Here is a 14,864-nt window from a genome sequence, read left to right as displayed (position 1 = left end):
TAGAATAATTTATCAATCTATAAGGTAAAAGTGTGAATTTAGTGTCACTACAAAGTGTCTCTCCATTCTGTCTTTATAATTTTTTTAAAAAATTGAAAAAATAGAGCATGTGTTTTTTTCTTTTTTTCTTCTTCTGAATATTTGAAAAGTATGGAGAGATGTATTGAAATAGTAACTCTCCTTTTTGACACCAAACATGTCACGCACATTTGATGAAGGTGACAAAATACAGAAATAACCACAAACCATTGGATCACAACAGGTGATGATATTTTTGTTTTTTTTTCTGTGTTACACAGGCTGAAAAACCCCCCAAAGATGTGGCTATTTTGTTTGCCACAAAGTAAATCACAAACGCAGATGTGTATAATATCTTATCCTTCGAGGTGGTTTTATTTGACTTTGAATAGATCAAACTGCTATTCAGACCTCTTAATAACAAGCTGTGTGCCTATAAAACTCCAAATTCAAAGTTTTAAACCTGAGCACTTTGAACAGCAAAGAATAATGTATTATTTAATCCTAAGGTATTTCAAAACCTGCAGAAAAAACATCACAGCTTCCAGATTATATTGGGAAATCAAATTGGTTATATTGAAAATTTCATGATTAAAACCACCTGAAATTCTCAAGTTAAAGTTGATTTTGGTTGTCTGCTCCTCTGAACATATTGCATAGATCAACCGATCCAGGGGTTTGCTTCTCATGCGCAACGGTTTGATACTGAACCCTATTCTAAAATATTTCAATCTATCTTCCAAACTGAAAACTGACCACACACATCAGGGTTAAACAGCAGACTGATTTTCATCTCTGTAATAAATGAGCCCTCTGTCAGATTGTCTTGACAGGATGAAAAACTTGATTTTCACGACTCTTGCCTCTCTGCACACATCCACATCTCTCATCTCCAGGTTTTTACCTCAGTATTCTCCCTCGTCCTCTCAGCCTGCTCGCTGCTCAGGCAAAAGAGCCAGGCTGCATCAATCCCTTCCACCAAAACAACCACAACAGGACCGGAAACGGAGGACACGTCTAAAAATTAAAAGCCTAACTCGTGCACTGTAGTCCAGAAACTATAGATGTGCGATAGAAAGGAGCCCTTTCAACGTGGTCTGTGTTTTTGCGTTTCTATGTTTCTATCAGTCTCGCAGACCTCGGTATTATTTTATCATACTTCTACTCCAGCCCAGGTTCTTATTTTGAAATTTCCAAGCGGCGCTTCCTTTTCGCTCCGGCTGGCTTGACGCTGCACGGAGGCAACCCATGATCGCAGACTCAACACGCATCCTCACACCACTGACCTGAGCTTAGCTGTGTCCTGCATGTGTGTGCATGTGTGTGCGTGTGTGAGCGGGAGTGTGAGTGATCCCCAGAAACCAGCAGCAGGATGGAGGATCTCAAGGAGAACCTGGGAACTTTGGATTGACGCCCGGGGATAACGCGCGGCTCGGCCTGAACCTCACCGGGGTTTCTCGTGGATTTATATATTTGGATGTTGTCTGTTTCCCCCTTTTCCCTTTTTCTTCTAGGCAGTGGGAATTTACGCTTGGCTTACAACTCCTCTATTATTTGTGGCGTTCAAGATGCCATTCGCCAAAAGGATTGTGGAGCCGCAGCTTCTGTGCAGGCACCAGATCCCCAACGATGAAGGTCTGCTTTTCGAGGACCTGTGTGCCATCAGTAACGTGGTTCTGTCCCGGACCTTGCGACAGCTGTCCGACCTGGCCCGACACGCCTGCTCCTTATTTCAGGAGCTGGAGAACGACATCATCAGCACCAACCAGCGGGTCTGGGTCCTCCAGAACAAAATAGGCCAGATACAGCAGACCGCCAGTGCCCTAGACCCTAAAAAGGAGGCAGTGCGTAAGTAGAACACCACAAGTGTATAAACCCAGTCTTTAAAAAAAAAAAAAAAAAAAAAGAACAAGAAGAAAAAAAAAAAAAAAACAAGTACAAGAAACCCCATTCTGATTTTACACTTGAGCAATGTGTGATTTTTATTCGTCTTTCATGTTCATGCTTCGAAGGGCGCCCACCTCAAAATTATTTTTACCCAGCTGCACGCACGCATGCACGCACGCGGCCGCGCTCTCCCCCCCACCCCTATTGAAATGTGTCACACGGTTACATTTGCACATTTTGCCATCCAGTAACATCGAGACGCGTTTTCACAGCTCAGGGTGCTGTTGACTGCTCATTCATTTGGCGGTCCAGACTCGGATGTGTGCGTGCCCGTGTGTCGACGAGGGAGTGGGGACGTGTGTGTGTGTGTGTTTGTGTCTGACAGTGTGTGCTCATAGGCAGCGCGCGGAGAGGAGCGGAGGGGCGTGTGTTGCCGCTGCATTGGCTCAGCATCGCAGTCTCGTTACTGCGGGTAGCGCACACCTGAAGCATGTTCAGGCGGTGCGTTCAGAGCCACACAAATATAGCGGGGGGGGGGGGGGGCTCGCTGAATCGGAAGTGTGAATATTTCAAGTTGAGCCTGTAGGGTGTGTTTAAAAAAAAAAAACCCTCTTTTTGAGACGTGTGTGCGTGCGTGCGTGTTGGGGTTTTTCACAGGCGACTCCCCGTGCGCCAAACCCACCCTTTCCACATGCAGCGGCACCAACACAGCATCAATAATGAATCCAGATGTCGGTGTTGCGGGGGTAAATGTGGACAGATCGGGACTAGATCTTTCGGGGGGATATCGCTGAAAAAAAAAAATCGCCTCACGTGAGAAATAAGCCCGACTGGCATCAGTGAGAGTCGCTGCAATCCCGTGTAACAGCGCGTTCTGTACGGCAGCTACATATTATTTATGTCCTCTGCAGTCCCTTCAGTGTGAGGCTTCTCGCTCCAGACGATCCCTTTTAGTGCTTTCAGTCCGATTGTGTGCAGCTGGATTCATCACAGCTGTAGGTTATAATCTGGGACAATCAAAGAGCATTTTGGGGGCCTAAAGCTACTGTAGGCTCATGAACTCCCTCTTTAGACTCAACTCCCCCCCCCCCCCCCCCCCAACAACACACACACACACACACACACACACACACACACACACCAGAGCATATGTGTCAGCGAGGATGTCTTCATTGGATAAAACAGTGAGGCCTGTTACTGTTGTGCTCTGCTTACTGCTGCTGTGAGAAGGGTTGTTTTGCATTTGGTCCAGCAGAAAAAGGGACACACTTGTAATTTCTCATGCTGAATCTTTCACTTTTGAACGTCTCCTCACACAAAACACTCACTCGCTTGTCGCCATTCTGAACTCCCTAAACCTGCCAGCGACGATAGACCCAGAAAACCTGCCTGTCTTTTACACCTGTTGTGCTCAGAAAACCCTGAAATATTGATTTGTTGAGTGGATTGCGCCTCCACATCCCTGCAGCCGACTCGAGACATGCAAGATAAGTATCACATAGCACATGCTTTCCCACAAATTCTTGTGAATCTTAAACCAAAAAGTAGTGAGCTCACCAATCAAGATGTCATTTGAGCGAACGCTTTTTTCTTGAGGCTGTTAGATGAATGTAATGGGTTTCCCAGGTAGGAAATTTGAAAAATAAATAAGAAAATAAATTCCTGATACCTTAAATTATACTCATATTTCAGGATTTTCTCTTATATTTTCTTTTCTCTCTCTCTCTCGTTTTTACCTTTCAGGCCTCTATTCAAAGGAAACCATGCAAGAGCTTAAAATCCCCCCTTTTAAGTGTGTTGTCAATCAAAAATGTTTGAGGCCGATATCACTGTCAGCACAAACCACTTTTTTGGCAGAAAACCTGAAAGTCTGTCCTGCAAAACACATGAAATGCAATTTTTGGATCTAAGCGACGGCGGTGGTCTGAAATGAAATCTGTTTTGGATTTCTACAGATACTTCTCAGTGTGGACGCTCTGGCTGCTCAAATCTGGCCGTGTCTTTTGTTGTCTTTTTCTTTTTAAAAGTCCTCTCGAAATTCTACCTTAAAACATTATTTGGAACTGCAAAACCTTTAACGGGAACATGAAGTGGACAGAATTCCGTTTTCTCTTAACGCAATGGGTCGAAGATGTAATATGTAGGAATTCTGCATTCAAACATCTTAAATCAACTTGAACTTTGTTATGTATTTTGTGGAGGTGTGCACTTAAAATATTCCACATGTCTCCAACGATGTTCAAACTCAGAGAATTCTTCTAGTTAACTCAAGACTGATTCACGTCTGGGATAGGGCAAACAAAGCTCAGCTCAAAATAATTAAAACGTTAAAACCTTCCCTCATCTTTGAATGTCAAGTTGAGTCACGTCAGATAGATTTTCATCAGCAATGGTAGTTGTTTGATGGTGTATTCCCCACAAACAAAGTGATCATTTGTGTTTATTTGGGTCACTCACGCAGTGTTTATTGGCCTCAAAACAGCCAGATTTCTTTACTACGTTAGCCATAAGCTAACAATAGTGAGCAACCTGCAACCGGCTGCAGTCAGGTTGATAAACAGGACTGAACATAATCCACTTTTTAATCACAAACATTAACATTCTGAGCAGCGACTTTTCCCAGAACCTATCCAAGGGTTAGTGTCCAGACTTCACAACCCACCTGCATGGGTTGCTTTGGTAAAAACAAAGGCGTCTTTCATTATCTATGTACGCTAACGGCGCAGCTACCCAACATGAAGAATCCTCACGTCATCATAACGTCACAAAGCGGATCATTTATTTCAGCGTGACTACCAGTGGACGGTTGCTCTCTGTCTTATCTTCCATAATGCTCTGCTAGTAGCCGCCTGGATTCTGCTCAGCCGCTCTGACACACTTCCCAGAGCGTCCTGCCTGAGACGCCTTTGTAGAAATCCGGTTTGAATTGTATTTCAAACTCCCTCTGATTGTGGCTCGGATCTGATTTGCAAAAATCTAATTTCGTGTGATTTTTGGCTGTCTAGACTTTCTATAATCTATCTGGATACTACCTGAAATGCAAAAATCAGATTTGGGCTGGCAGCCTCAAACATGTCCACCATTGGCCAATTGACATGTTGCTGATTTTGTCCTGTTTAGATTTTAAAAGTACAATTCAACAATTATCAATCATATGTGGTACATATGTCTAAAGGTTCGGTAATACAACATCTGGGATCTTTAGTCTAATCATGCATTTGTATTTTGGCTAGCAGATATTTGATTCATCACATTGTCATTGTCAAAATAAGATAAAATAAACCTTTATTAATCCCACACCAGGGACATTTGCAGTTCTACAGCAGCAAAGGGGATAGCATAGTTACAAAAAGCATCAGTAAAAAAGCAAGATATAAAAAGTAAGTAAACAGACTCAACAATTGAATTCACATTATTGCACATGAATATTGATATTGCGCAGTTTAGTATACAAAATGAAAATACAAGTAAAGTGAAAATAAAAGCAAAGTTGAGAAAATACTCTTTGGTTGTCTGTGTGGGACAGGGAGAGTCTGATTCCTCTGTAGACCAATGCTCATACTTGGATACCCACTAAAGTTTTTGCTATTTTTATTCAGCTTTCAAAAGGGCTATTATCTTCTCTCTTGCTCTCAAATGGCAGCAATAACCCCGAGGAGCTGAATATCTCAGTGTGTACACACAGACTGAGATAAAATGTCAGTGACAACAGAGTTATCCTCACTTCAGTGCAGAGTGTATCAAGATTCAAGGCAGTCAATATGGAGCTAACTTGGATTGATGCTGAACATGGCAGTAGGCCGTGTTCAGATGGTGTTGAGACACTTTTGTCTGTCACATTCATGGAAAACAATGTGTTGTGTTGGATATCCATCCAAAAACTTGTTTGAACAATCTGTTCTAGTAGTCATCTCTTAGCACTAGCAGTAGTAGCAATAGTAGCTATCTATCGACACATGGTGTTAACAGTCAAGTATAGTGCATGTTTGATGATTTTTTTTTTATGTATTGCAGTGGTGCGGGGAAATATACATGTTTTTTTCAATTCAATTCTACATCAGCATTTATTTTCTGATACCTAGCATCAAGTCTAAGATAATCAGTGCTACATTTAGGACTTAATACTTTGGGAAGACCAAACAACTATTCTTAGTTTCAGGTGATTATACAATAATGAAGACATGATAATGATTATAAAAGATGCCCTTAAACGTCAAGTGTATAGGATTGAATTGTATGGCAGGTTGTGAGGAATACTGGTTACAGTTTTAGTTCCGTTTTGGGTATCTACGGAAAAAAAAGATATCAAATTTGTTATCACAGAAGTCTAAGAAGACCGGCTACTATTTTTATTAGGGGGCTGTGGCCAGAGAATGTCCTGCTCTTTTGCTTTTAAAGATTGTAATTAGGTGCCTGTCAAAACAGTGGCAGCACGGTTCTCTGTTGATCGACTGGTTGATTGGTAACTGTTTCAGCCAACCGATGGCTGACCACTGTCCCAGCATTAGTCAGACATTAGACACTGACATCATGAGAACAAAACCTCTGACAGGCTGCAGATTACTCCAGGCTTACCTCTAAACACAAAAGACTTGTTTGGATTTTCTACATGTTACTGTAAGAGCACAATGCACATGTGGTGATCGTCCCACTTTTCCTCTAGCGTAAAAATTTTTGTTTTTTTATTGAAACATCTTGACAACTAACGCATAGATTGCTGATTGGTACGACATTTATGTCCTCCAGAGGATGAATTGTGCGAACCTTGATCAGCTGGTTGCATCAGCAAGTCAAAATATGTTCCATGTTAAAAATAGCAAATTTTGTTATAATGTACCTCTTGTCTGGCGTGACGACGGGGCTGGAATTGAGTGGTAACCAACAACACAACAACAGCACGGTATCCGTTGCTCGGTATCTGGCCTCGTTATTTGTTGTTGCATAATTATATTTTGTTGCGTAAATTAAGCTTAATTACTTACATGCGAAACTCTGCTCATACTCAGGAGTTCAGGGGCAAAATTACACACAGCATACACCAACTCATTGCACTGCACGCATGCACGCACGCACACACGCATAAATGTGCACACACACGCGGTGGAATGGATTTTAATGTGAAAATATTGGTCTGCAGCAAATATATTGTTCTGCTCTGGCAACACTGGCTTTTCCTGATATGCCATTAAAGCAAATTTGACTTTGAATTTGAATTTGAGAGAGTATGGCCTGTGGCAGCGGGGGGACTGCTCTATCTCACTAGTCTGCATAGTAACAGGAGAGAGAGGGAGGCCTGCTTTAACCTTTCAGCTGAGTCAATCTCTCTGTCTCTCTCTCTCTCACTCTCTCTCTCTCTCTCTTGCTGGTCATACGTTTTAACTCTGTATCTTTTCTAGAAGAACCAGCATTTTCTTTTGCATGCATCATACAGTTGAAACAGTTTGTTGTGGACAGAATGAAAAGAGATGAGAATAGAGAGAGACGGAGAGCCAACTGTGCAGTGTGTGAGCCTCAGTGGTGTGGAAGCAAATGTGTTTTTTCTTTCTGTCTCTCACTCGCAAACACACAAAACGCTCCTGCAGTAAAAGCAGATGCAGAGACATATTTACCAACTTTATATTGTCCATCTGGCCAACAGGCTCATTCTGTTCGGTGCTTGTTACTCCGTGTGGTTCGCGGATCTGATTTCAACCACATGAGGCAGGTTAGGATGCTCTCTGTCCAGGCACATCGTGTCCGTCTCACACCTAGCCACAGACACACACACATCTCACACACCAACATCATCAATTCAGATGTTTTCCAAATCCAATATGTGTGATGATTTATGGGCTCTTGTGTGTCTCTCACAGCTTCTTCAATGTCTCTGCCTCCGCCTCCATCTGTCTTTCCCTCCATCTATGCATATCTGTGTCCATTCTCCTCCTCCTCCTCTCCATCCATACCTCTTCCCTCACTGCCCTACTTTCCCCACCATCATCTGCATGGAGAGACTTCTGCCTCTTGACAGCGTATTTAATGTTTAATGCACTTTGATTTCCACCCAGACACTTACAAGCCTTAAAGGAGAGGAGAGGAGGAAGAAAGTTTAATAACAGAGTGAAAAGGGGAGAGACAGAGAAAGATAAGGGAAGGCCATGGTTGTAAAGGCTTCTGATGTGAAAGGAGAGGAAAAAAATACATTCTGAAAATGGATAATCTTGACAAGAATATTAAAGAGAAATGCCTCCTTTTTTGTTTAAACATGCCAACACAGAGTCTACAGCCATGCTAGCCATGTCACACTGCTGTTTAACAAGTAATGTTTACCATATTCACAGTACTCAGTAATTAACACCAGACACTCAATATAGCTGAAGCTGATGGAAAATTTCACTTTTCCAACTGTTTACAACCCCCAATCAGCTTTGGTCTGAGTTCTGCCATGACATTAATGGTGCTATTATTATGGATGGGAAAAAATACTGATATGGAAATATATCATATGAGAGATTAATTTACACAGAATAGAGTGAGCTATAGTTGTACATTTTAACTCCAGAACTGTCCTGCACTTCAGTTTGATAGTTATTGTAATGTAACATTAGATCATTGTCTTGCTATGTTTCAATTATTATTCAATGGGAATGTATTTTGTATTGTATCGTATAGTGATTTACTCCATCACCGCTTTTTCGACCGAGGCGTTTCAGGTGACCAGAAACACAGCTGTGAGTAGAAGAGGTTGGTGTGTTTACTGGGAAAAGGACAGCTGGCAATCGGCTCTTTCACCACTGCTGGAATTCTTTGTCCAGTAACTGACCTCTTTTCAAGTTTGAGGCGTCCGTTAATGCTTTCACAGACATTAAAATGGTGATAAATAGATACAATGCTTTTTCGGCCGCATGGCATTTTTTCATTACAGTAAAGGAAGTGGCTACCGGGACAAATTGGCATCCAGGCTGTTTGAAAGCACTGACTCAAGCTCTCCCAATACATCCTTGCCCACAGACAGTCAACTGTTAGCGCAACAGTAAATAACAGGATTTACACTGACCTTTGGTTCTTACCAATAGTGGGCCAAAAGCACAATACTCAAAAAGTTTCATCCCCTTAATATCTTGTGCAACTTCTATGGCAATATGCTCGTTAGATTTTGTTTGAACATTTTAGCCGTGGAGGATCCAAGCCCTTAGGAGCAGTTTTGATGTAGAGGCCATCATCTTCACTCCAATAAGAACCATTAGGCCAATTTTTTAAAAGAGACCATTCATTAATGTGGGCAGTGAGCCACTCTGCCATGGCAGCACACTGACTTCTGTGTGCACTGGATGAGCAGCTTTAACTAAAGTGAACGGACACCTCATTTAATGATTAATACATGCATGGGAGTATCCGAGTGAAAGGGGCTCATCCTCTGGTGAGCATGAATGTACTCATTAGTGCGATTAACTGACTGCACTAACACAGCATATGTGTTGATAATTTTGAGACAAGAATTTAGAGACAATTCATCAACAGTGTGAACACTGTGAAGGGCTCAAGTTGGGGTAATCTTGCCTTATTTCTCTGTATTTATTACCCATCTTGTTTCGCTGTGTTTATAATGACAGAGTAAGAGAGAGAATTACACAAACGTCCTCGACCAAATCAAAGCATATGGTCAGCATATGTCCACTTAGGTTACCACAGAAACATGTGGGCACGACATGTGGGGAGGTCACAAGAGAGGGATGTGATGACATTGCGTGCGCAGGGATGTAAACCTACACTGTTGCACATTTTATTATTACGAGCACAAGACAACAGAGCACCCAGCTGCAGCGCTGCTTGATTTACACACAAACACTATTCACTTATGTCATGGAGAGTAAAAATCATCACTACAAATTTTCTGTTCTCATGGCCCAATTACCTCTATGCTAATTTGGGCCAAAGTGATTCCACTGCCTCATATACAGTAACACACACACAGAGAGTTGACATGCTTTCGCATACAGTAAGCCGTCCACGAGCAGCAGGTAAACACTCGCATAGCAGTCCACACAAACACACTTGCAGATGAAAATACACACTCACACAGGGGCATCACATGCACACACAACCCGCTGAACTCTATCGAGCCTCTTCTTTTGGTCTCTCATGTTATCATTTGAAATTCCGCTTTAAGTGCCCCTGTCTCTGTTGCTGTTGCAGCCTGCTATAAAACATGCATGCAGTGCAGAACCGCTTGGTCTGTACATCACAGCCGGCTGGATGGCGGGCATGCTGGCTTTGTGGAGATGATTCCTCGTCTGTGAAAGCTGGCCCCTGGCTTTTTTATGTTGTCATAGTTCTGCTATAGCTGAGCAGCTATGCCAGAAATAAACAGATCCACCTCAAATTTTGGCTCGTATCATCAAGGACAGAATACTGGCCCTATCCACCCAAAATGGCAGCTGCAAACTGTGTGGTAAAAGACATTAACAAGAAAACAGGTATATGTATTGTATTTATTATTGTTATATTTATTGTTATGTGTTGATGTCACATTCACATGCAGTCAACAAGGCATTTAAAAAAAAAAACAAGTCGAAATTGTACTCCTTATCTCGAGTTAGTGATTGCAAATGTACTTTAAAATGACAGAATCAGGTGTTGGTGACACTTTTTTGCTTTGTAAAACTTGACGCTTACAGCTCAGTTTGCTGCTCCTTTTAGTGTGTCTGTGTGTGCATCCAATATGTCTTTCCATGCATAAATGCCTCGCTGATGTGTGTGTGTGCACATTTGTGTGTCAGCCTCCTGTGACATGCTAAACTGAACTGTCCTGAACTGCTGTCATCTCTGTCTGGAGACCCCATCATCATCACTATTCCCCCAAAAACCTTTGACAGATGGCTGGGGACCAAACAAAAAAGGAAAAAAATGCAACTCAGCAATCTCTCTGGGTCAGTGTGTGTATGTGTGTGTGTCCGTCAGTGTCTGTGCACTGAGTGGACGTCTCTGTAATGTTGTGACTCCAGCATGTAGCATAGTGTTCAGTGTTCTAATTCCAGAAGCAGCAATGAGTAACTCTTGTCCTCGTGTAATATTACGTAACAATCGACCTCAAGAGTCACTGCACTCGGGGATAGAGAGACTGACAGAATCACATACATAGATGTTGTCTGTTCTCACATTAACAGAGTCACTAATGGTTTGCACTTTGCAACGACAGTGTATCTGGTGTTTAAACAATATAAATAGGTTTATCATTGGCTTCAAACTTAATTGTTCATCACGTTGGCAAAGAAAATAAACTGTTGGTGAGTTAGCTATTTGAGTTATGGCTTTACTTGAGCAGTAAACAAGGTTTACGCTTGTCTCAGCGTGAATAATAGTATTCAAGGGGAGCTGAAAAAATTAATTCATCAACCGAAAATTAAACAGTATCAATTTCCATAATACATTTTTAAAATTGTCAACAGAATATCTTTGTGTTTTGGACTGGTTGAGTTGAGCAAATTAAGGCACATGTAAATCTTTGAAGACTCTTCAGCCAGTAAAAAAGATGCTAGGACGTGTGCCAATTGGCCAATATTGACATTGACTTAGATTATGTACCTGAGTTCCAGTTGACTTAAATCTCCCGCTGCTGGGTGACGTACTGTGAGTTGGGGGGTGCTTTGTTTTGGCTCTTGGGTCCATTTTAAATAATGGTTTGGTTTATAGTTGGTCAGCAAAGCCTAACTTATACAGTTTGTTGAGAGTTTGGTCAGACACCCCTCACTCGATCCAAGACAGAGGGGGATGACTTTCTCAAAATTGGTAGAAGTTTGTATTTACTACCAAAATTGTAGTGATACAAAGCTGGTTGAAAATGTAAGTTTAAGTTGCTCTTCGACTAACACATAAGGATTAAACAAAGATTCTGAGATCAGTCATCTGATCCACTTCATACTACCTATTACCACTTCTTCACCTGAAAAATGCAGTGACAGAAAGTCTCACTGCCCCTGCCATCGCTGTGCCAGTGGTTTGTTTCAGCTTTAGGTTTAAGCCAAAACTGCATTCAGAAGGTATTATTAAAGTCAAATGAAAAGCCTGCAAATAAAAGCATTTTTGAATTGAGATATATTTACAGTATTATGGATGGCCAGTCGTAGTAGACAGACAAATAGACTTCCATTCTCTTCATCTCCCTCCCTCCCTTACTCACTCAGTGATTTCCTCCCAGCATCACAAGAAAGTCCCACGCAGAGGCTCTCACAGACGGACGTTTTTGTACTTCACAGGGGTGCTGTTGGCAAAGAGCAGTCATGTTAAAACAGACAGAGATGAAAAAAAAAGAGTGATGCAGAAGAGACCGAAAAGAAAATACGAATATGTGGAAAAATGAGAGTTCATGATGAGTGAGCACAAAAGAAGGGCCAGTTTCAGTTAATCTGAACATTAGACATGAACTCCATGGACTTAAGACTGATTACCGTTGTTCTTACACCAGATTAAATTAGATCAACACACTTGAACTTGTGCCTACAGGTTTTTTGTAGATGTAGTTATTTCTCTTTTGGCTCAGCAGGACTGTTATTACTATCCCTATAGCTGGAATGACCCGAGCTGTCAGTTGTTGTAGCCTGGTATTAGCAGATGACAAAAATAGGATGGGAAGCCAATTATATCAATAATGTAGTGACCATGTGCTTTAGCAGGGTTCAGAATATGGACAGCAGAGATTATGAGTATCAGCTGGGGATTTAGGGGCAAAGCATGGACAGTTGAGATCATTTTCAACGGACGAGCTTCTGGGTGGACTTAGTCAACTCTCAGCGTAAGGTGGAAACAGATGGAGTCAGAAAAAAGCTTAGGAGAGGTTGTCTGCTGCTTGTTTTAAGGACTGAGCTGTTCTTAAGGAGTTCCTTAGAAACAGATTGTCTTTTGTAAGAACCTTAGTGTGCCATAAAGAAGAGCCAGGCTAATTGGACTACTAGCAACCCCTGCCTTGAAAGGTCGACACGCTCACAACGCGGTGCAGACATGTGTGTTTGTGTGTGAGAGAGTGCACATTGTGCAGCTGTACAGTTTGTGAACATGCATTGTAGATGAAACAAAATTTTAAACCCACTTCTATCTAAATTAAAAACAAATCTGTGCTTGTTAAAGAAACTTGTGATTGGTTGAATTCCATGGCTGATACAGTGTATTAAGGCAAGGTAAATTAATCCAATTTCACAGCAGGCTGGTGAGAGGTGAGGACAGCCAAGCCAAGGCTGCACTAATTAGCCATATATCTGTCACTATCAATTGTATCAGGGAGCCTACCAAAGCCAACCACTTTCTTCTGCATTGCACACAAACACAGACATATATATGTACACACACACACTTACACACATGCACTGATCCCAAATAGGCACTTCCTTTTTTAAAAAAACCTCTGATATCAGAATACACATTCCTGAGCCCCACACAAACGCTGCAGTGAGGACTGACACAATAGTGTGAGTATGTACTGTGTGCAGGCTTTGCATGCTCGCTGTATGTCCTGCTTGATGAGCGCACTAATGTACCTCTGGATGACAAGCCAGAGATGCGTTAGCTAAACGCTGCAGGCAACCACAGCTGTTACAAAGGAGAGGAGGGGAGGGGAGAGCAGAGGTTAGGTGAGGATATTAGGGGGAAATGATTGACTGGAAAAAACTGTTAAGCTATACAGTAAGGTCAGAGATGGAGTCGCTTTTAACTGCACCCTTGCATGCGCAGAATGGCTGCCTCGCGTGCCACTGTTGCTAAGACGCACAGGTTGATGGCAAGCCAATTGAAAAGTGAGTATTTCTCCAGCCTTAAAAGACAAAGAGTCTACAGGCACGCTAGCAGCTCTGTGAGGATGTGCTTGGACACTAATGCCAACATGCCTGCAGTGATGATGTAAAAGTGCTTAGCAGCTACTATCTTTACCATGTATGCTAATGTATGCTAAGCATGCTAATTCTATCCTACAGCTGGTGGCCTTAAAGGCACCTCTGTTGTACTTTTATGCTGTGCTGAGAGCTTGTCGTTTGTTTAAGGTAACAGATTCCATTTCAAAACTAAAGTTGCTACTGTTGCTCTCTGTCAGCACGAGAGAGGCACCGAGATGAGGAACTCAAGAACATCATTCGACCTGAGTCCTTCATAGAAATCCACAGTCCAGCACCATTACACAACTTAAAGAAAATGTCCACAGGCTTTTTTAGGCAACCAAGAGAGACGGAGAATGTCCCATGTTTCACATGATGTTTCAATCCGCTCACAAACGCCCAATAAAAAAGGGATTGATACTTGTCAATTGCTTCAAATCTACATACAGTTAAGGAATCTCAACAGGACCACCGATATTGTTGCCCATGCCCATGCCAAGATCGTCTTCAAAGGCCAGCTTATAAAATTATTTTACGGGTGTTCACCAAAGATATAACAGTCAATCCTAACTGGAACATGAATGTTTGAGCCAAATTTGATTGTAAATAATTTAGAAGTTGTCCTAGAATATTCTCTAAAAGCCCCAATGTCAACGTGATTATGGGACTAGACACAAAGTTGAGGGATCAGTAAGATTCATCTGCTGACCATGAATTTCAGTACAAAAACTTATGCCGATGCATTTCTGCTGTTAGCGCTAGTGTAAAAGTCAGGAGATCAGCAGATTCATCTGCTGGGCACCATCAACGTTTTTAACAAATGTGATGATAATCCATCCAATAGCAGTTGAGATATTTCAGTCTGTACCAAAGAGGCATAGTGTCGGTCAAAAAAATGGAAAAATCATATCCACGGTGAGGAGAGGAGTGAGAGACTGTTGTTCTTCCAATATTACGCAGTACTACTACTCCAGATACAACATGTGTAAAATAATTACAGTATCCTGACAGATTCTGCTCCCATTCTATGATCCAGTAATTATCACCACACAGTCGAATAATTACAGTAGCAAGAAATTACAATTAACCAATTGTGCGACTTACTGGGGACTTCCCAGC

General features: G+C 41.9%; 1 protein-coding gene across 4 annotated transcripts in view; it reads left to right on the top strand.

The window, feature by feature from the left end:
- Nucleotides 1-1,233: 1,233 nt before the first annotated feature.
- Nucleotides 1,234-14,864, top strand: part of nhsb (Nance-Horan syndrome b (congenital cataracts and dental anomalies)) — a 55,971-nt gene continuing 42,340 nt past the window's right edge. For all 4 annotated transcript variants that reach the window (XM_030414777.1, XM_030414778.1, XM_030414776.1 and 1 more), the window contains exon 1: nucleotides 1,234-1,866. In XM_030414777.1, coding sequence (XP_030270637.1) covers nucleotides 1,587-1,866 — 280 coding nt within the window. In that variant the 5' untranslated portion in view covers nucleotides 1,234-1,586. The remainder of the gene's footprint in view (nucleotides 1,867-14,864) is intronic.

Source organism: Sparus aurata, chromosome 4 (genome assembly GCF_900880675.1).
Source record: "Sparus aurata chromosome 4, fSpaAur1.1, whole genome shotgun sequence".
Lineage (NCBI taxonomy): Eukaryota > Metazoa > Chordata > Actinopteri > Spariformes > Sparidae > Sparus > Sparus aurata.
Note: the sequence above shows the minus strand (reverse complement) of the source record. Positions and strands in the feature narration are given on the sequence as shown.